The sequence below is a fragment of the Copadichromis virginalis genome, linkage group LG3, assembly GCF_057382275.1.
Source record: "Copadichromis virginalis isolate Kocher_CV1m ecotype Utaka linkage group LG3, C_Virginalis_male_GT1.1, whole genome shotgun sequence".
NCBI classification, from domain to species: domain Eukaryota; kingdom Metazoa; phylum Chordata; class Actinopteri; order Cichliformes; family Cichlidae; genus Copadichromis; species Copadichromis virginalis.
In genome coordinates, this window is record NC_140620.1 from 61,705,164 (window position 1) to 61,728,591 (window position 23,428).

Genomic DNA, 23,428 nt, shown 5'->3' on the forward strand with positions numbered 1-23,428 from the left:
AGAACACACAGGGCTTAAATACACACACACCAGTAATCAGGGGATGAGAGACAGGAGGGCAACACAGCTGGGAGAAATCAGAGCTGATGGGACAGGGGAAATGTAAACTGAACATACTCACATCAGACAGAGACCTTCACAATAAAACAGGAAACTCAGACACGGGGAACCAAACAAGACACAGATCTAAACAGACAGCTTCACAAACAGATGGGGTGACACCATAGACAGACAGAGACACAGACTCAAAGGCAGACCGAATATCACACATAGAACTCAAACAATAATAATAATCATCATCATCATAATAAACTAGAAAATGATAACTAAAAGCACTGGGTCACTGACCCAGGACCATGACAGAGTGTTTCTTTTACTGATGATATTTCAGTGATATGTATTTTTTATGACTAAATAATGCTCTATCGAACACCTGGCAATAACAGCAGGTGTGGCAATTTTGTAATTTGTTGTTTAAATTTGATATTATTGTAGGCAGTATATTTTCTTAGCCTTTGTCATACTCATGCTTAACCCTCTCAGGCTCAAATTAAGTTTTTGTTGCTAATGCACAAAAGAATACCTGCAGTGGTACTTCTGAGTAAAAAACTCATGAAATATGTATGTGGGGTGATCAGGTTGTTAGCTTTTAACTGTTGCATATCTGCAATGCCTGCCTTGAGAGGGTTAACAAAGCAATCTCAGAAACCGTACAGTAATCTTGGGTGTGTGGGGGTCACCCAGAGTCAGAATCTAGTGAGATATCAGTGTCACCTCTTACAGTTTTCCTGTAATCTGAGCTCAAATATGAGAAAATATAGAGTACAGTACAGTAAATTGGGTAAATTTTACTGTTAATTTTCTCTGAATCGTACAGTAATTTGGGCTGTGGATCACAGGGTGGAGTGGAAAAAGTGGAAAAGTGGAGATGAACCAAAACTGGGAGTGGATTGTGAAGTACAATAGTGTCAGGACCAGAGTTGGTCAAGTTACTTGAAAAAAGTAATCAGTAACTAATTACTGATTACTTCCCCCAAAAAGTAATCCTGTTACTTTACTGATTACTTATTTTCAAAAGTAATTAATTACTTAGTTACTTTTTAAAAACACGATTTACAACCTGAATAGGTGATAAAGCGATAGATCTTTCAGCCCAATTCTACTTTTTCTGCATAATTCATCATATAAAATGTAATCAAATGGAAAAGTCTCTCTTTTTAAAACTTGTTTAATTAGTTTTAATCTTTTAACTTTATGCATCAAGCAAAAATTGAATTATATGCAACATTCTCTGACTGGAAGAAATTTGTTTAATATTTAAACTTATTTTCTGCCCATTCCAGCACATAAAATAAAATATTTTTTGTGTTTACACTCACTCTTTCAAATAGATGCAAGTAAAACACAGCAGAAAATAAATAAAATCAAAGACTAGCGGTCCTTTGGCTCTATTTTCACCTGTAAAGCAGGAGTAGGGTAGGCGGAGGTTTACCCTGGTGCAGGTGTGCCGCGGTCAGTTGAAGAATCCGCGAGTTTCTCTGTGACTTTCCCATTACGTCGTAGCGCACTCGGTGCTTGCTTGGAAGTTTAGGGGGTTTTTTCGCTGTAAAAAGAAGTTTTCTTCCCACGCACAACGGACACTAATGTTTTTGTCACTTTTTATGGAATCAAACTCAAAGTAAGGTCAGTACTTCCACGCTTTAAACGCTGCACGCTCATACTCTCTCCCGCACTCGATATATTATCCATTGTTGATCTGCACACAGCTGTTGTCACGGACGTTGCACTTGCTTACGTCACTGTCATGAGACATTCTCGCAAAAAAATCACTGTTTTAGTAACGCAGCGTTCCTACGGGAAAGTAACGGTAATCTAATTATCGTTTTTGCAATAGTAATCCCTTACTTTACTTGTTACTTGAAAAAAGTAATCGGATTACAAGTAACGCGTTACTGCCCATCTCTGGTCAGGACACAAAAGACTGCATTTCTAAGCCAGTCGGCACCCGTACCGTAATATGCATAAGAATAGTGCAACAACATTTTAGGTGCGGCTGGCTTGACTGTGTGGTCGTAAGTGAGGGCTCACTTGACCGCGGTCAAATATGGTGCTGGAGAAACAAACTACAGAGAACTTCGTAAAGAGAGTATTGAGTGCTTTGGCGATGTAAATGGACTGGTTCTTATATAGTACTCAAAGCACTTTAAAGAACTTGCCTCATTCAGGTGTACGCAAGCACTTTTCTCTGTAAGCACTTTCTGTGTAATGTTCACACACATTCGGAGAGCAACTCTGGGTTGGTATCTTGCCCAGGGATATTTGGCATGCAGACGGGGATTGAAGCACCTTCCTCTACTACCTGAGCAAAGCCACCCCATGTTCGTCTGTGCACAGATTTCTTTCAATACAGTATTATCACAATTGTGCAAAAATACAGGCATGAAAGCTTAAAGTGCGCGATCACAATAAAGGTGACGCTCAGAGACTGACTGAGTGATCTGAGAACTCATCAGCGCTCCTCACTGCCTTCACTTACTTGCTGCTATGGGTGCAGGAATAACATAGTTATGCAGTTATCTGGGACTCTCCACCATTTGACCTTAGAACTGAAGAAGCTTCTCGGATGAGAGGTGAAACGTCTTCAAGTAACTTAAAGAAGTCCAGACGCTTTTCTTTACAAGCTCCTTTGACCAGTTATGCAGTTACTTTCTCAGTCTGCTAGAGCCTCCACTTGAACGCAAGAACCTTCATTTATCTTCTCAAACGGAATTCAAAATGTTTTTTACAAATTGAAGGATTAAGATATAAATCGCAGAAGCATCGATCCACACATTCAAAGAAGAACAACCCAACAAACTCTTCATAAAACTCCAAGAGATATGAAAATCTTTATTTCTGTCTATTCTGTGTTGTTAATAACATCACATCTTCACATAGTAGCAAAAACATATTAAACAAACATTAATCTCAACATGCATACTGTACTTCAAGTTTCTCTCATGGAAAGGCCAGTGTTACTTTTATAGTACCCTTTCCATAAATATCATAAATATCTTTACCCATGTAGTGGAATTATTTTATTTTTTCATTTTAGTTAACAAGTATAATGTGACCACATTCACTTTTTATCAGGACAAGCTACACCACCACGGTGGTTAGCATACAATAACACTGCCTTGTTCTCAAAGCTTCTTGCTAACTGTACTTTTTTCTGAGATGTTCTCTTTAAGTAAGGATACTGAAAGTGTAAGCAGTGTATACGGTCACATCACGTGCTTAAGGTTGTGTTAGCACTGATAATTCCTTCACAGTTCTTTAAAGATGCTGAAGTCATCATATCAGCTGTAAATGCAGTGCTGCTGCTGTCCTTACGCTATACTTTCAAGCATCACACTTTCTTACTGACCAGTTTATTTCCACTTTTTATGCTCTAGTATGGTGTGACTGAATGAAGTCAGCAAACCAAATTCTGTCCATCTGAGGATGAGAAGAAACTTGCATGAAATGGGAAGCATGAGATGAAGATGGCTCCTATGCTTTAGACGTGGCACTGTTTCTGCCATTGTAAGTACGCTAATGCTTGAAAGATCCATTAAAAGTCTGACACTTCACTCTTCAGCTGGAGCGTCCATCAAGTTTTACATTCCAGGTTTCCTCGTTGGGATTACGACTCAGACGATGATGTAAAAAATTAGTTATTACATTAAACCCATAAGATCAACACTGGCAAAAAAGCCGTGCACTTCACAGAGCAGCTTTCTATGGCCGAGCAGCTCCTGCAGGTGTAAGGTGTAGGTGTCACAGCACTCTGGTCCAAAGAGGTTATGTGCAGCATGCAGACAGAAAATGGCTTTACAGAATATGACTGAATGTTGAGGCACCAAAACACACTCAGTCTGCCCCTCAGTCTGATCAAGAAGAAAACCTGACTGAGCGCTTCATAACATCAGTACGATGATGTCCCAGAGGCCATGTTCAGGTTATTCTCCCGTCCACACTGAGCGGGCGGATCAGTGGAGTCTGCATTAGCTTTAACAGAAAGGTCTGATTTAAGCAGGTAAGCTGAATAGACAAGAAAAGCTAGAAAGCTTTATCAACTATAACCCCAGCGAGGACCTTGACAGGTGTCTTGTGTACAGGTGAAGGCTGGACAGTCAGCAGGATACCTTCCTAACATTTGTCATTCCCAGCATTGAACCGTTTCCTGGCACAGCCTCAGTGAAACAGAGCATCGTTTCCACCCCACAGTTACAGACAGGCTGTGCTTTTCTTTGGTAACATCGTCGAATGAGCCCCGTGTTCTTTCTCAGTAGCTGCTTTCGTGTCCTGTCAGGATGTACAGGCTGCTCAGTGCTGACGGGTCATCAGTCGGTGTGCTCTGAAGGATGATGTCTCTGCACATTGTCAGCAAATGAGAAGGAGATGAGTTGTAAAGGAGAACCAGAGAAAGGCAGTACTAACCTAAAGCCAGTGCCTCCACCTGCTTCTACTCCTCCCACCTCTAGTACTAACACTACTCTACTGATACTACAACCACTGTAGTTTGACTTTAATGCTACACACTGGTACAGTACTGGTACACTTACTGGAGTTTTACTCCTGTTTCTGCTCATCACCACGCCTACTACTTTTTTAAACTTTATGATAAGTGTGAACATTTACACACCAGCATACAAACAAGTTTAAAGTAGAAAAAAGGAAGCAAAGAGCTGAGAAATACATAAAACATAACACAGAAGAAAAAGAAACCTTTGCAGGGATTCCTTCTACACCCAGTTTGAGTAAAAACTAACTGAAACACAAGGAAAGAAGATAAGATCCACTAAATAAGGGTTGTATAATAATACTTAGTACTGGCAGCCAGCAGCGCCAAGCCTCAGCCTCCCAGTAGACACACCTATGGTACCGATTTAAAATCCTACATGTCTTTGTTCTCAGGTTATCACGTTCACAAACTTTGGTGTCCACGCTATTTGCCTGCCAGGCTGACAATGATTTAGATCACAGAAACATTTTTAAGCTGTTATTCCTGGTTTCACAGTGGAAAACTCCGGGTAACGTCCATTATCTTTGCTCCTGTATAAGACTTTCCTGAATGCTGAGGTTTGGTCTTCCACATGAAATTCAGTACTTTTGTTTCAGTTTCATTAATGATGCATTGATTTTGGACATCGATGTAATACATATGTGATACACGACAGTCTTTGAGTCCGTCCTTCTCATATATAATCCCACTGTTTTTGCACTTCAGATGATTCCAGTAATGACTGATTTAAAAAAGAAAAGTGAAATATTTCTAATGAACTCACCACGATTCTTATTACAAACTTCATTAAGAGCTGCTGGATCAACAGGGGTGTCCTGGATTTGTTAGTAATATAATATAGTAATATATTATTATTAGTTTTAATTATTTAGTCAAAAATCAATTCCAGACTGCTCTGAGCAACATGCTGCAGCAAGAGTCCTGACAGGGACTAGAAACAGAACATTTATTGGCTCCCTGTTTTATCCAGAATAAAAGATTCAAAATCCTCACATAAAAGGTTTTGAATAATCAGCCCCTGTCTTATCTTAATGACCTTATAGTACCATATCACCCCATTAGAGCACTTCGTTCCAAGTATTTAAAAGTAAAATGGGAGCCAGACCCTTCGGTTTCCAGGCCCCTCTTGGTAAATGGTAAATGGACCGGTTCTTATATAGTGGTTTTCTACTCTGAGCATTCAAAGCTTGCCTCATTCACCCGTTCACACCCATTCATACTCTGACGGATGCACCGAAGAGCAACTTTCATGCAGGATATCTGGCATGTAGACGGGGAGTAGGTGACCTGCTCCCCCACCTGAACTACAGCCACCACTTCTGTGGAACCAGCTTCCAGTTTGGGTTTGGGAGACAGACACCCTCTCTACTTTTAACATTAGGCTTCAAACTTTCCTTTCTTCCCTGAATCCTCCCTTAGTTAGCCTAAGTCTAGGCTGCTGGCGGGTTCCCGTGATGCACCAAGTGTTTCTTCTTCAGTCGCCCTTTTCACTCACTATCTGTTTAAACACCTCTCTGCATTCAATCATTAGTTGAGAATATTCTCTGGCTCTCTTCCCCAGATTGTCTTTGTCCCGTCTTCCTCCTCTCACCCCCCCAACCAATCGCAGCAGATGCCCGCCCCTCCCCCAGCCTGGTTCAGGTTTTCACCTGCTAAAAGGGAGTTTTTCACCTTTGTGCACCATAATTGCAGGGCCTTTACCTTACAATATACAGTGTCTTGAAGTGACTATTGTTGTGATTTGGTACTAGCATAAAGAAAATTAGCACTAAGGAAAGTAGTTTTCTGTACAAAGTGTCAGGTAGACGGTAGTTGGTAACTTTAATGGCTGTTTTTCTTTGGAGGGCTGCATGCAAACACATAGGCTGCATTTCCTAAATCCTTGGATCTGAGTAACCAACAGAACAAACACTCTAGTGTGACTCCTGCTTTAATGCTACCATTAATGCTAGCAGTATTTGTTGGGTCTAAACTCAGACCCCGCTGTATCCAGGACTTATTCCCATGAAAGAAAAGCAAGGCAACAGTGTTCGATCGATTTCTTGCGCAAGGGAGGCCTCTCGTCTGTGACCAGCACGTTGAAATGACCACATTGGTGGCCTCCTCTCGCCGCCTTTTATTGACAAACTTCAAACAATAGTTTACAAAACACCTCCCCTTGCAACCCCCCTTTGGTTACAAAGACAAGGCACTGTATGTAAATGTATACACTGAGTGTGTGTGTGTGTGTGTGTGAGAATGTGTGTGTGTGTGTGTGTGTGTGTGTGTTTGTTGGTTGGTCAAAGGGTCATAAAACCTAAAAGCAGGAACAACATCCTTGGTCATAAAGAGGGTAGTCTTCCCCCACACCCAATGTATGGTTTACCAAAGATAACACAGTGAAACCATACAAAGGGTAGGAAGCTCTACCAAACATCAAACAGATCTTCAAGTTAGGATGTATCTACAATAAAACCTCCCCCAGCACAGAGTGGCTGGAGAGGTGGTCAGGATCAAAGGAATGGCTTTGATCCTACTGCTTAAACTAAGACTATACAAATTTAAGAAACACAATGGCGACATTCAACAATTAGACTTAACATTTCCCTCCTTTTTGTCATTGTATACTTAAATTTCAACTTATGCACCCTTTGTTTGACAGTGTCAGTGTAGATTTCATTCATGCACAGTAAACTACATCCTATACATAAGCAAATCAGTATCAACAGTTCAAAAACAGGAATTAATATTTTCAAAAGAAGATGCCACCAAGGACCAGACGGTAACCAAGCTATCCAGCCTTGTGGCGGATCTACTCCTGTCGTGCAATTCATTATGTATTTCTTCAAGTACACAACTGAATGTCAAAGGTCAAACAAGAAGAATCATCATTCTCAAAAATCATATGTCTCTACAATCCAACTGTATACAGACATAGGTATTTAAACGCATCAGTTGACTTTATTGTTTGTCCATATGGCTCTCAGCTAACTTCAAAGCTGCAGCCTGGTCAACACCCTTCTTTATGACTCCTATCAACCCCCCAAATCTTTTCACTGTAGGCATCCTGTGGGGGTTAGAGTCAACTGGTGAATTATCTGCATTTACAACTCTTCTCCTGTCCTGTTGTCACCACAGAAAAAGCTTTGTAAAGGAAATTGGATCAAGCTGTTTTGATCTTCTTGGCTCAAAACCTCAAGTGTTCATGATGTAAATGTAGACAAAAGGCTTCTCTGTTTACATCCTTCTTGCAAAAGACAAAAGAATAAGTGATGTTGCCATGTTCCATGGTTAATCTCCAACTTGGGCTAATCCATTGTCCTTCATACACATAGGCAATTGGCCTGTTTCCAGTTCGTTTAACTGTATAATGTCCTGCAACAAGTCATATTCTTTGAGTCAGACGAGCAGGTCTGTCTCACCAGAGCAGTTCACCTTCCCAGCTACTGGTGAATCAACCTTCCATTCAGGTTCAGAGCAGTTGAAAAGTTGGCAGTGTTCCTGGATGTGTTGCTAAAGCAACCAAACAAACTGTCTCACTCCAAGTGATGCTATCCGGTTGTGTTCTTAAACTGCCACCAGTAGTTGGTTGAAAACCCATGCGGGTACTGGGTGTGATTTGCTCTGTCCCAATGCGCTCCTGTCATCCCACTCAGGGTCCACAGGCACAAGAAGATGCACAGCACATTCCCAGCCATTCTGATGAGTACCTGTGGCTCAGTTGGTTTCTTCACCGGATTGAGACGAGGGGCCCTGGAGGCTTTCCCCCCCCTTTGTTCCCGGTCTTCCTGCCACTTACTCCGAGCTGGCCTGGATGTGTGTCACCTTCTTGCAGTGCGCTTGATATATCCAAGTGTTCCTTCCGGCAATCTTCACTGCTGTGGTCGTCGTCAGCAGCATCCGATATGGACCTTCCCACCATGGACTGGACCAGCACTTCCTCTCCATGGCCTTATCATCATCCAATCTCCAGACTTCAGGCTGCGAAGAAACAGAATCATCTGGCAGATCATTTGTTCTCTTGACTACTTTACTTTTAAACATTTCAAGCATCTAATCTGCTAATATGCTCTCTCTTCTGCTTTTCTATCATCACTACAGAAGACTGGAACTCTAAATGCTCTAACATGTGTAATCTCAAAGAGTCAGACCATTCTCTGTTGGAGTAATCCTCGTGTACTTATTCTATACAGTCTAACCATGTCCTGCCTGTCTTCCTAAATCTTAACTTTACTATTCCATTAGTTCTCTCTGCAAAAATGTTTTTTTTAAAAGTATTTAATAATCCTAGAGTGAGTATAACGACTGCTCATCTCCCTCCTGTTTGAGACATGGCATAGCCAATGGCTCAAAATAGCAGCAGTCTTATACAAATTATTAGGCAGTACTGGTGTATCACACAGATAAAAAAAAAAAAATCATCCTGCAAGCTTGCTCCCTCTGTAAGTCACAACTATTGTCCTGCAGTAGGTGAGTGGGCCTGCATGTCTGCTAATGCTGTACTGATAAAAGGTTAACACCATGTTTAACTACAGCTGCCTCTTTTGCGATCTTATCTGCAAAATCTTTTCCTAATGCAACTGGATCTTTCCCTCACATGTGTGCTGCACATTTACAAACGGCAATTCCACTGGTTAATAACGCTGCCTCCAGCAGATTTTGCAAGAGTTTGGTGTGTTCTGCAGGTTTCCCTGTTGAGGTTGTCATACCTCGTCTCACTCACTGCACTACAAAGAAATGTACAGTAGCAAATGTATACTGCCTATCAGTGTATATTGTCTCTCTACAGCTTTACACGCTTCCGTTAAAGCTAGCATCTCTGCTGCTCAAGCAAATATGAAACATGCTAGTTGTCCTACATAGATAACTCTCTCTCACTGTCTGCTACAGTAAAACGTGTTCTAGTCTGTCCCTCTGCTGTTGTAAAACTCAAATCATCAACAAACCAAACCTTTCCCTCAACGAGTGGCACATCTATTAAGTCATCCCTCAGCTTACACGTCTTCTCCTCGCGCTCTCTACACTCATGAGAAGTGCCCTCCTCCGTTGGCAAAAAGGGTTGGACAGATTCAGAATTCTGCACCACTTTATGGTAATATGTGTGGTTGTGAGAGTAACAGTAACATTAAAGACAAGTGTCTTGTAGGTGACAGAAATGTAAGTTTAGTCTGCAATAGTAAACATCTACCTCGTGTGGAACTAACAATTGCAAAAGGTGAAATAAACTATTTCCTGAAACATTGTACAGCTTAAGCTGCTGCACATACTGATCTCACGCATGGAGGTAAAGCACGAGCAACTAGAGCTAATCTTTTAGGATAGTAAGTTACTGGCTTCAATAGTGGAAAAAGTGCTGTTAGTTATTTTACAGTCACCTTGCATTTGTGCTGTTCACAGAACCACAAGTCCATCGCTGGACCTCCTCTGCGCTGTCACTTTTTGGAGCTTGGCACGCTCCCTCAGGTTCCATTTTGTGGGCGATCCTCTCAGTCACTCCTTCTCATCATGGCATCTCACGACATCTACAAATTGAAAAAATGACACTCCTCTCGCCACACGGCTTTCGCCATGTGTCAACTCCCCAATGAGACATGTACAAGAATGTTGCACAGTCTCCCTAAAACAATCTCCAGGGTTTGTCCCTTGGAGCAGCTTCACTCCAAGCTGTAACCCTGTGTAAAAACATTAATCAGCACTTTAATGTTCAGCTTGTTTAGCTCCCAGCTCCTGTATCACAGAAGACAAAGTCTTAAATTTAAAACAACTTCACATTTGCAACCAACTGTAGATCATAAGAGTAATAAAGTATTCAGCATCACAGAGACAAGTATCATTGCAGGTTTATTCTAAACTCATTAAACTCCTACGTTTTCCCATAATTTATTCCAAATTATTTAACATCTCAATGTTATTCCACATTGTAATCAGTGAACTTCACTTATAGGCCATCAAAGCCTCATCTGAACAAGGATGCACCACTTGCATAGGTTTAATACTTGTAAATAAACAGCTAATCACACAAATCACTGCAACAATAATAGAAAACATTGTTTAATGTTACTTCTGGACCCCACCTCTTGACGCATGGACACTCTCATGCGTCAACTCACCAAACCTGGATCCCTGCCTTAAAAACTGGCTCCACCAGGAGCCTGCATACTCACCATCATGGCCTGGAAAACAAGATCTGGAAGTAAAATCAAACTTCACACTTATAAACAAGTATATCACAAGGGTAACAAGCATTCAGCATCAGCAAGACAAGTGTCATGTGCAGGTTTTCTCAAATCATTAAATCACTATTGTTACCATAATTCGCCTCAAACATGGATCATCCCATGTGCTCAGTTAACATTAATGTAATCGGTGACTTCCCTTAAGCAAAGTCACTCCACTCATATATTATTATGGGTCCAAAAGTGGCCAGCAAATGAGCCCATAATAAACTATTCCATAAATATCGTAATCTCTTATTTGTTTTACTCATGTCACTTGTCCACTTCTGCTGAATGCTACATGCACTCTTAAAGAAAACAAAACCTGAAATAAAGAAACAAACATCCACCAGTTGTTCTGCTAAAAACCACATCATCAAATCACATGAAAAACTGCAATGCTGTAAGAAAAAATGCAAATGTTAGCGCTGCGCAGGTGTGTACACACTTTCTCACAGTAACTTCTGTGAGTACCACAAGCCCATGAATAACACACCTCTGATAGATTCACAAACATAAAAATGGCATTTAAAAGGTTAAACCATCACGCAACCTCAGATGTTGCTATCATCTTTCTGCTCCTGTAACAGAGACACACACAGAGATACATCCACACCTTTGTCAAGTGGGGGTTGACGTCACACAATGGTGTTAAGTCAGTCAGTCAGTTCCCCATTTATTTTAAAATTCTTACTCATTCACTCAGTGATTCCTTCTTTTGCTAATTGTGGAAATTATCGTCGCATCCGTTTCCACGCTCAGCAAAACAACGTCATTTCAAAAAGAAAAATAATTTAGACTGGATTTCCTCGTTGAATCCTTTTGGACAGGAACTTGTTTCCTGATTGTCCCAAATAAGAGCCCATTTTAATTTTGGGGAAGCTCACTTTGCAACAGTTTTCTCGACGACGCTTCGATTCTAATCGTGCAGATCTGCTCAACAGAGATCATCAAACAAAACTTTCAGTGCACCATGAAAGTAACAAAATAAAAGAAAGAAAATAAAAGAAATCAAAGAAAATAATGGAAAGAAAGGCCTTGTTTAAGTCATGACACGTGTTCTTCATGCCAGGGGGATAAATCGTAACAACCCAATTGGCAGGTTCAACTTTAGTAATAAAGACAAATCAAACAGCCAGTTTAATCTCAAACATTCATCCAATCAGCCATACACACAACATACAGCATAACCCTGTTGTCTTAGCACATAATAAGTTTTAGTTCTCATGTAACTAAATGTGTGCCATGGTAAAACTTCTTCACACACCAGAAACTCACAATCAGCTCACTCAACTCACTCATTCAAGACCTCTCATCAGCATTCTGTTTCCTCCTCTATGATGCAACCATCTGTCCTCCTATAATATTCAGTCCACTAGTCTATGTATCACTTTCATCTTACTAGTGACTTGGACAAGATGACAAACAGAATCTCATGCTTAAGATGCTGTCTGGTCTCATGAGTATCATTGTATGTGTATATGCATGTGGGGTTAGTATAGTTAATGCATTTTCAGTATGTTTTTGTGTTCATCTCTCATCACACTTCCATTATTCTCATCACTGCTTAAAACAACACACATCTCTCTCTGTTTTTTTTCTTTAACTGTACTTTTCTCCAAAACAGAAAATAGCATTACAGCTGTTTCAGACTTAGAAACACCAAACACTCTTCGTGCTATCATTCATCCACACAACTATTTTATTTCTTTTTGTCCACTGGGCAGGTGACCTGCAGAATCACGTCTGCCCCAGCTGGATACCTTTCACACACACCATGACGTCAGACACTCTCACACTCGCGGAATTGATCAGGAGAAAAACTTTCTTCATCTTTTCTGTCTCCTCTCTTGCCTAGTCTGTCTTGGACTCAATGCTGCTCCTAATATGCCTCTAATCTCTCCTCCACTTCTACCTCTGCTCTCTCACGCTCTTCTCTGACTCTACTTTCTGCTAACATTCTTGCTCTTCCTAATGCTTTTCTACGGTGTTGTTCTAGAGTAGTTGCAGTGGATTGAGCTGTAGTTTCATCCTCAGGTTTCACAACTACTGCTTTCAATATTGCTCTTTTAACATTCTGTGCTTCTCTCCTCCTCTGAGCCTGCTCCAGCCACAACTTAGCAACTGCTAACTGCAATTCCTTCCTCTGCTTCGCTTTACCTGTTTTACCTGCTACACTTACAGCTATTCTTTCTACCAGCATTTTACACTTAACTTCCACTAATGTCCCTTCAAATCCACATTTCTTATACCAACAACCTACATACTGCGTGCTGCCTGGTAAAACTTTCTGCATAAATTTTACATCTCCTTCTAAGACAGACTTACACATTTTATTCTCCATTACTAGACAACAATCAGCCACACTCACGCAGACCACGTCTGGCCCGCACACACACAACATAGGCCTATCGCTTGCGTCTGCACGCACAGCTAGCGCTCTCTGTTGAAAACTCTCAAACGCCCCATATGGCGGAGAATTCAACCTTCGGACACTCTCCAACGCCCCAAATGGCGGAGATTCCGGACTCTGAACCTAGGTTCTCTCCACGCCCCAAATGGCGGAGAACTCTCTACGCCCCAAACGGCGGAGAAGCCTGCGTCTCTCTCACGCGGCTAGCGCGCTCCCGGACTCACGTTTAACGCACAGCCCGTAGCCGCTCTCTATTGTTTTGGGTCACGTGCGCTCTCGTGACCAGCGCTCCCCGGGACTCAAACGTTTCACGCAGAATCACGGTGACGCGTTTCTAGGATCCCACATTCATTCACGCGGTTATAGAGACGCTCTCTAAGGCCTTCTGTACTCACTGTTTGTTTACGTTCATGGGAAGAGTCTCTGGATCCCGTCAATCGTCATCCATCCCGAGGGGAGGTCAGGCGCAAACTTCCCGGCCTGGTGGCAAACCAAAAACACCAGGGCTTTACGTCAATCATCCCAGACGTTGCGGTGGCGTCCTCTCCCTCTCCTCGGTGGATGCAATGTGTTAGGCTCCGGCTCCGAAGGACCAAATAAATGTTGGGTCTAAACTCAGACCCCGCTGTATCCAGGACTTATTCCCATGAAAGAAAAGCAAGGCAACAGTGTTCGATCGATTTCTTGCGCAAGGGAGGCCTCTCGTCTGTGACCAGCACGTTGAAATGACCACATTGGTGGCCTCCTCTCGCCGCCTTTTATTGACAAACTTCAAACAATAGTTTACAAAACACCTCCCCTTGCAACCCCCCTTTGGTTACAAAGACAAGGCACTGTATGTAAATGTATACACTGAGTGTGTGTGTGTGTGTGTGTGAGAATGTGTGTGTGTGTGTGTGTGTGTGTGTGTTTGTTGGTTGGTCAAAGGGTCATAAAACCTAAAAGCAGGAACAACATCCTTGGTCATAAAGAGGGTAGTCTTCCCCCACACCCAATGTATGGTTTACCAAAGATAACACAGTGAAACCATACAAAGGGTAGGAAGCTCTACCAAACATCAAACAGATCTTCAAGTTAGGATGTATCTACAATAAAACCTCCCCCAGCACAGAGTGGCTGGAGAGGTGGTCAGGATCAAAGGAATGGCTTTGATCCTACTGCTTAAACTAAGACTATACAAATTTAAGAAACACAATGGCGACATTCAACAATTAGACTTAACAGTATTCATGCTACTTCCACATGCTACTCTGAAAATCACTTCCAGGTCTATTAACAATAGTATCAAGAAAAATACTATCCTGATTACTTCTGATGTACTAGGATTACTAGTTTCTCACAGTGATTGATAGCTCTTGTCAGCATACAGTTAACATACCTGTTTGTTCCCAGAACTCTGAACACACGACTCTCATCTGTAATTTCTTGTGTTACCTGCACATAAAGTGAAAATTCACATGTGTAATGACTTAGAACTAATATGATAAGCACATGATACGAGCTCAGCCAACGTTGGATGAATTTACTAGTTCATCACCTCATCTGAATGGAAACTCCTCCCTTTGAGGCCATGCTTCCAGAACGCCAGCACACTATCCTGCAAGCAGACTGACAGAACAGGAGGTGTCACTCAGCTTTCAGGACACACATCAGCTCTCATTCACTTTGTTTGTCACATCATTATTTCTACCTAGTGTTTCAATGGGGAAGTCAAAGACTATTTCTGCAGCCAGCTGTCTGGATGGAAGTCCTTGCAGGTTCACGATCTTTACAGTTCCTGTCCAAACAGTACACAGATTGAGAATGAGCATGAAAGACATTTGAAGGATTCACAATATGCGAGGGGACTTACTTTCCAAGGTGATGAGAACAGTGTCTCGGTCCAGCTGGGTTACCTGCACGACTCTGAGTGCTCCACTATCTCCTGATGCACGGAAAGAAGGAAGCTTGTTGCAACAAGTTGAAGCTTGAAGCTTCAGGAAGTCAGCAGAGACACGCAGAAACGGTCCTACCTGGCACTGGAACAGGAGCGCCGTTCAGCTCTATAATATCAAACCTGAGCTGTTGGCCGGTTGGTGGTTTATCATTACTACAGTCTCTCACTCCAACACACAGCTGAGAAGAGAATCTGGGAGTCTGATGGCGAGTTGCTGTGAAACAGTCACCAAGGAAAACAAAAAAAACTAAATAAATTCTCATGGATGGTTAAGTGATGCTTGTTAAACCTGAGCTGAACCTGTTCATACAACCGTCAAAAACAGCACAACAGAATTCTTGTATGATTATTAAATCTTGAGATTAAAGATAAACCGATGCCATCCACCCATCCATCCATCCATCCATCCACCCACCCATCCATCCATCCATCCATCCATCCATCCATCCATCCATCCATCCACCCGTCCATCCGTCCAGCCGTCCATCCATTCATCCATCCATCCATCCATCCATCCATCCATCCATCCATCCATCCATCCATCCATCCACCCGTCCATCTGTTCGTCCAAACATCCACCCACCCATCCATCCATCCATCCATCCATCCATCCATCCATCCATCCATCCATCCATCCGTCCATCCATCCATCCATCCATCCATCCATCCACCCGTCCATCCATCCATCCACCCGTCCACCCATCCGTCCATCCATCCATCCATCCATCCATCCATCCATCCATCCATCCATCCATCCATCCATCCATCCATCCAGCCGTCCATCCATCCATCCACCCGTCCATCCATCCATCCATCCACCCGTCGATCCATCCTTCCATCCATCCATCCATCCATCCATCCATCCATCCATCCATCCATCCATCCATCCATCCCCTAACTGCACGTCTTTGGACTGATGCCACTTTTCCATAATGTTGTGGCACAGGCGTGTTTCTCCAAGCAGCACTGTGTTAGGACTGCAGACAGGCTTAACACAGAGCTCTGTTCTCACAGTACATACATTATCGTTATGAAATGTGCGAGACATTCACAAAAAAACTGTCAATTATCTGTGCTATGTGATCTAATGGTGCATGCTGGCGTTGAACTGTGTGCTGATAACACTGTTCCTGTAGCACAGAAAACACATGGTAACCATTCAGTTACACGAGCTTGGACCCAGAGAAGGTGCTGTTGGTGTTTTTGGACGGCGTTTATACAACGTTTCTTTTATTTAGTCTCTAAAATCTTGTTGGGCTTGAATAAAAAGTATGCATATGTTATTAAAAAAAATCAATTACATTCTTCAGCTTCAGATTTTGATATGCTGTCTGTCTACTTTTATGTAATCCAGGTCTAATGGCTGGTTTGCATTGTGGAAATTGGGTTAGAGTTAGAAAGGAAGACATTTATTCAGGTGGCAAGTTCGACATATCTGTACAAACCTTTAGATGCATGAACTTTTGAAGAGGCTCATACCACAAGAGTAAAACCAGGCCAGATGGGACAGCCCCGCACAGATATGTACTATCTGTGTATGGGTTTCTTGCTGAAACAGAGAGAGCAGGACTAAGTGTCTGCAGTTGTTCTCCGTGAACAAACAGACTGACCAGAGTAACTCGGCATTGCTTACCTACACTGCACCTCCTACAACCTTTAGTGTCAGGAATCTTTACAGATATGGTAAACTTTCTGTGGCCAACAGAGAATATCCAGGTCAGAACAAGCAGACAAAATTGGGTTTACAGTATCCTCCTTCCTCAAAATCAAGTGGTAGCATCATACATGACATTATTAACACTGCTGCACCTACAGCTCCTGTTTCCCTGCATCTGTGATGGCGTGTCGTACCTGAGACTGATCCGCTCAGTGAGGCGGTTGGTGCTGAGCGACAGGCTGCTGTGTTTCTTGTGCAGATGTCCTTTCTGTTCAAACAGAGCTGGCAGGCTGTGCGAGTAAAGCTGGGCCGACTTGCCTGCAGGATGGAGCCTTTTTAGAGCAGCATATTATCGAGTGGACACAATGTTCTCCGTTTGTGTCACGCTGTTTGTTACCTGATACGGACATCAGCACATTGTTCATAACATATAGCCATATACATCGCTGAGGGAGGAGCTGTGGGGAAAAGACAAGCAGTTCACTGAGACTTCAAACATCCAGCTTCAGTCATCAGACTGTTCCAGAAACATCATTTCCTGGTTTTCAGTGCTCCTCCTTTCATCAGGAGCTGCACTCCTTACTCAGGTTTTTCAGGGTGATGCGATTAATGACTTGCACTTTTTTGTTATTACTTGCATTTTTACACAATGCTCTTCTACTCTGACTGACACTTTCAACTACCAGCTTGACCGCGCATCACTCTTTTCTACCTCAAAACGACCAGTTACACATGTCTGCATGAATTCTGCACGCACGTTTTTCACTACAAGCTGCACACAAACACGTGCGCACATCCATGATTTACTCCAAACCTAACTTAACCTTCGGCGCTTTTTAACTTTCAACCCCTTCAGTGGAAACATTGGGAGAAGTTTGCCAATGTGGTATTATAATATTATTTTATGCCACGTTAGACCCCTAATTGAAGATTGTGAATTATTATGTAGTTTTAGTTTGCATTATTCTCCTGAATTAGAAGAAGGTGATAACTATTGCATTTGTTAAACTGATTTGCATTACATTAGACTGCTGATTTATTGTGAATGAATGATATTGTTTCATGATGCATTATACTGCTGAGTTATAAGAAATACTGTTCGCAGAAAGTCATCGCCTTATTTGTCTGATTAGAAGAGAACAGAACATGCTGGAGTTTTCTGCCCCATCTCAGCAGGAGCAGATAAACAGGGAGCCAAGGTCGTAGCTTAGGCGCCGTGTGAGAGAAAGCATGTGAATGTTTAGGCTTTTATGATAAGGTGGAGGCACCAGAGGCTATAAGAGTTTGATCAATGCTCCACCATTTTGAGATCTGATGCTGTCTGCGTACGGTGTCCATCTCCCACGCGTGTGATCATTAAAATCATCGTTTGACTCAACCCGGTCGGACCAGTGTTGTTATTGTGGTTTTTCCTCTTGTATCCATCCCCAATATTTGAATCCGTAACACCATCAAACTCGTCGTTGGAGGGGAGAGGGAGGGGAAACAGGAGGACAAAGGATGGCGGGAACAACTGAGCTGTAGTGCTTTTTTTTTTTCAACTGTGCAATATTTGCAATATTGTTTTATATTCGACCTTTTTTGTGGGGCAAATAATATTGACACCAGTCATTTTGCGTTTTTCTGAAATTATTCTGTTATTGTGTACAAAATATTAAAAAAATTAAGCTATATATGTTGATGCATGCTTTTATTACCAGTCGCATTGATTGCTGTAACGCCCTGCTCTCTGGTCTCCCCAAAAAGAATATATCACCCTTACAACTTTTACAAAACTGCAGCTCGTGTGCTGACGAAGACCAGAGGGTGGGCCCACAGTACACCGGTTTTAGAATCGCTGCATTGGCTCCCCGTGTATTTCAGGATCGATTTTAAAGTTCTTTTATTGGTTTTTAAATGTCTTAATGGTCTGCTTCTCTCAATGACTATCGCCCTGTAGCCCTCACCTCAGTAGTGATGAAGTGCTTTGAACGCCTGGTCAGAGACTTCATCATTTCTTCACTACCAGACACACTGGACCCACTACAGTTCGCTTACCGTCCAAATCGTTCCACAGACGATGCCATCTCTCATCTCCTCCACACATCACTCACTCACTTGGACACTAGAAGGGGGAATTATGTTAAAATGCTCTTCATAGACTACAGCTCTGCATTTAATACCATAATTCCCTCCACACTCACCACCAAGCTGGAGCATCTGGGACTCAGCTCATCTATGTGTCAGTGGATCTCCAACTTCCTAACTGGCAGACCACAGGCAGTAAGGATGGGCGGACATGTCTCAGCCTCCACCACTCTCAGCACTGGAGCCCCCCAGGGGTGTGTTCTGAGCCCCCTGCTGTACTCTCTGTACACATATGACTGTGTGGCCACTACCAGCTCCACCACCATCATCAAGTTTGCTGACGACACCGTCGTGGTGGGCCTGATCTCTGATAACAACGAGACGGCCTACCTGAAGGAGATTAGGAATCTGGAGAACTGGTGCCAGAGGAACAACCTCCTTCTAAACGTCAGTAAGACAAAGGAGCTGATAGTGGACTTCAGCACTAAGCAGGAGAGGAACTACCAGACCCCCGTCATCAACGAGTGCCCAGTGGAGAGAGTGGACAGCTTCAAATACCTCGGAGTTCACATCACGCTGGACCTGTCATGGTCCTGTCACATCAACACCGTGGTGAAAAAGGCCCGACAGCGTCTCTACCACCTCAGACGCTTGAGAGACTTCCAACTGCCCTCCAAGGTGCTCAGGAACTTTTACTCGTGCACCATAGAGAGCATCCTGACGGGAAACATCTTAACCTGGTTCGGGAACAGCACCATGCAGGACACACGAGCTCTACAGAGGGTTGTGCGGTCAGCTGAGCGCACCATCCGCTCCGAGCTCCCTGACCTGCACTCAATCTACAGCAGGCGGTGCTGGACCAAGGCCAGGAAGATCGTGAAGGACCTCAGCCATCCCAACAACAGACTGTTCTCTCTGCTGAGGTCAGGAAAGCGATTCCGCTCCCTGAAGACCAACACAGAGAGACTGAGGAGGAGCTTCTTCCCGCAGGCGATACGGTCTCTCAATCACACCACCACACAGTACTGACCCACACATATGGTTCTTACACACACACTGGACATTCTGGACATTGTTTTCACTTCATCACTTAAATCACTTTAAGCATATTTGCACTGCACAAGACATAATGTGGATTGCACAACACTGGTCACTATATTCTTCATTTCCAGTTAATACTTGTACAGCTGCTGTTATTGTGTATATATTTATTTATTTATATTTCTTCATACATTCTTATATAGTTCTATATTGTGTATTTTGTTGTACAGTTATTTTATTTTCAACTTTAATTTATATATTTTATCTTATTCTCCCAGTTAAATTTACCCTTCATTCTAATTTGTGTTGTACAGTTATTTCATTTTTAACCTTAATTTATATCTTATTCCCTCCTAGTTAAATTTACCCTTTTTAATTTTTCCTATTTATTTCCTATTTATTTCCTTTTTTTTTTTTCTTTAGGTCACGAGCAGTTGTCCAAGCATTTCACTGCATATCGTACTGTGTATGACTGTGTGCGTGAAAAATAAAATTTGAATTTGAATTTGATTTGGGCCGTCTTATCTCTCAGATCTGCTTTTACCATACGAACCCTCGCGGACCTTGAGGTCCTCTGGTACTGGCCTTTTGACTGTTCCCAAAGACAGCACACATACTCACGGAGAGGCAGCTTTTCAGTGGTATGGTCCTCGTCTGTGGAACAGCCTGCCGGAGGAGCTCAGGGCCGCAGAGAACGTACATGTTTTTAAGAACAGGCTCAAGACCACCTTTTTAATTTATCTTTCACCTAACGTTTATTTATTTTATGCTTATTTATTCTATCCTGTTATTCTATTTATTAATTTAGGTTTTACCTAATATTTATTGATTTTATTCTTACTCATTTTTTATCTTCTTACTATTTCTATTGTATCCCGTTCTTATTTACTTTATCTTTTTACCCTGTATATATCCTATTGTGACATATCTCCAGTGTTTCCTCGGAGGGGGCTCTCTGCACCGGGGCTGTGATCGACCGTGGCTGCTGGGGCTCTGGGGGTCCTCTCAGCCTGGCTGGGGGGGGGGGATATGGGTGCATTCATGATTGTTTATGTTAATGAGAGTGTGGGGGGTTAGTTGGAGGGCGGGGTGGGGTGCTTTTAACCATGTAAAGCACTTTGTGCTACTTTTTTTGTATGAAAAGTGCTTTATAAATAAAGATTGATTGATTGATTAATTTCCCAGCTTTGGTCATTATATACAGTATTTTGGAGACAGAGAGTTACAGACTCTCTCCCAGACCACGGACTCATAATACAAGTCAGAGCTTTATAAAAAAAAAAAAAAGTTGTGTTTTCTAAATTGGAGTTCAAGTTATTTGTACTTCCAATAGTGTTAACATACTACACAGGTCATGAACAAGATTTCTTTTACATTTTCATTGTAAATGGGCTGAAGCAGTTCATTAAAAGTAGTCTAACATAAATGTAAACGCTGTAATTTGATTATTTTAATAAACCATGAAACTTGGATGGATTCGATGCCGGCGTGACCACAGTGCACACGTCTGCTGTCGCTCACAGTGGTCCAAGGAACCGCTCAGGGAGTTTGTGTGTTCGCTCAGACACCTGAAAAATTAGAGGGAACATTGGGCCTATGACATTCAATACCCAGTTATTAAAATGTTAAGTGTAAATCATCCGCAGCCCACAATAGCAGCTGAATTTACTACGATTTCAGATCTTTTTACACGTCAATAAGAAACCACCGATGTGTAAAACAGGCTGACAACAGAATGACGTAAACCACACTGCTGCAACTGTGCAGCTCTCAGGTTTTATCTATTGTTTCTCTGTGTGGCCAGCAGGGGGAGGTGTTTTTTTTTTTTTTTTAATATTAATGAAAACATTTTTCATGAAAGTTGCAAATTTGTTATCTGTTTTTATGACATTTTTCACTGTGGATTACAACAACATCAACATTAGAAAATGAAATACATTTATAGTAGGTGATCATTAATCACTATTATTGGCACTATTAAAGGGCCCCAAAAATCAAACTTTGCTTAGGGCACCACGGAGGGCCAACCCTTTTTACACTTCAACGATTGTACACAAAATACAATCATCCATCCTTCTATCTATTTATTTTTGTCCACTTATATAATTCAGCATCACAGGGAAGCTGGATCCCAGTTGTTTTTCACAGAGGGCCAAGCAGTGGAGGGAGCTGCCGACCTCCCAGCAATACATGTAAAAGCTTTATTTTATGCTGACTCTGGTCATCTTTATCTATCATAAAAATTTGAAACACGTAAGTGTGGCAAATATGCAAATAGCTAAGAAATCAGGATGGGGTAAATCGTTTCTCACTGCACTTCTGTTAGGCGACTGAATAAAAACACAAAGTCAGCAGTCTGGCTATGAATGTCTTTAATGTTTCCAAGATCAGAATCACATCAGGGTGTACAACCTCACCCCTGGCGCCGTTGCCCACCTCTCAATTTTAAATACACGTAGACATTGAGGGCTACCAGGAGGGGCTATGCGCTTACCTGCTGCTGAGTAATTGCATATGAGAGCATGAGGGTGGGAATGGATGTTTGTATCTGTGTGTGCCTGTTTGTCTGTGTCCATATGTCAGGTCGGGTATCAGACGCCAACTCTCTGGGGACATCTCAGGCCCTCCAAGGTATGGAGGCCTATCTCCCCCCACCACTCCCCCTGCCAGTGGCAGACGCCTTCAGACATCGGTGCATTGGTGGTTCTTTGTGTCTGGGGATGGGCGTCCAGGTACTGCTTGTCGGGGCCTGGAGCCTGGGGCTCGCTCGGGCTCCTTCAGGGTGGGGTGCCTTTGGCCTCTCAGCCTGGGGCTCGGTCACTCTGGCACAGCTGGCTGCCGGCGGAGCTCACGGGCACGTCACGTTTAAATCATGCTTTTTATCTGTTTTTGTTTTCTGTAAAGAACTTGGGATCACCTTGTGGTTGAATTGTGCGATATAAATAAACTTGCCTTGCATTTTGGCTGCTACCTCAAAGCACACTGTGCGCTGTCGATCTTACGTGCTGCACAATAATATTCAATATTTAGTATTTACAGTTATATTCACATAGATCATCGCGATGCTGTTGTTTATTATATTGCTCTCTTTTGTTTGCTTGTTTTCTCTTTTTTCTTTCTCAACAGGTGATCCAGGTGATTGATAGATGGATTTTTTGTCTGTTTGTTTTGTTGGCTTGGACAACTTCCTACCAGACCCGTGGAAGTGGAAGCTTCAGTGAAGAAAGATTCCTGCTCCCAGCTGTTCATTGGCTCGGCATTTTAAACCCCTAAAGGGTCACCTGGCCTGTAAATAAACAGGGCCAATAAAAAAAATCACAAGAATAATACAAAAATTTCAGCCAGTTTATCTTAATACATTAACTTATTCTTGTGTACACAGTAATTCATAAATAAATAATGTATATTATCAATAAAGATTGATCTAAACAGTTTAACTGCTATGTGCAGATAAAGGTTGCATAGCTTTAAAACATTTGCTATCCAGCAAATATCAGTCAAACTCAACACAAAGGTAACACAACAATAGTTCAAATTGTTTGGACCGGTGATCCAAATCAACTGGCGTTGGTCA

The 23,428-nt window shown here is 42.2% G+C and overlaps 1 protein-coding gene across 1 annotated transcript; it reads right to left on the bottom strand.

The window, feature by feature from the left end:
- Positions 1-4,306: 4,306 nt before the first annotated feature.
- On the bottom strand, positions 4,307-17,171 carry LOC146716483 (mitogen-activated protein kinase kinase kinase kinase 2-like). Its single transcript, XM_085441470.1, has 8 exons — positions 17,144-17,171; positions 16,903-17,064; positions 15,166-15,303; positions 15,006-15,077; positions 14,844-14,930; positions 14,691-14,761; positions 14,532-14,587; positions 4,307-4,394 (listed from the first exon to the last, which is right to left on the bottom strand). Exons 1-8 carry the CDS (start codon positions 17,169-17,171, stop codon positions 4,307-4,309), a joined length of 702 nt encoding a protein of 233 aa, XP_085297596.1.
- Positions 17,172-23,428: the final 6,257 nt, after the last annotated feature.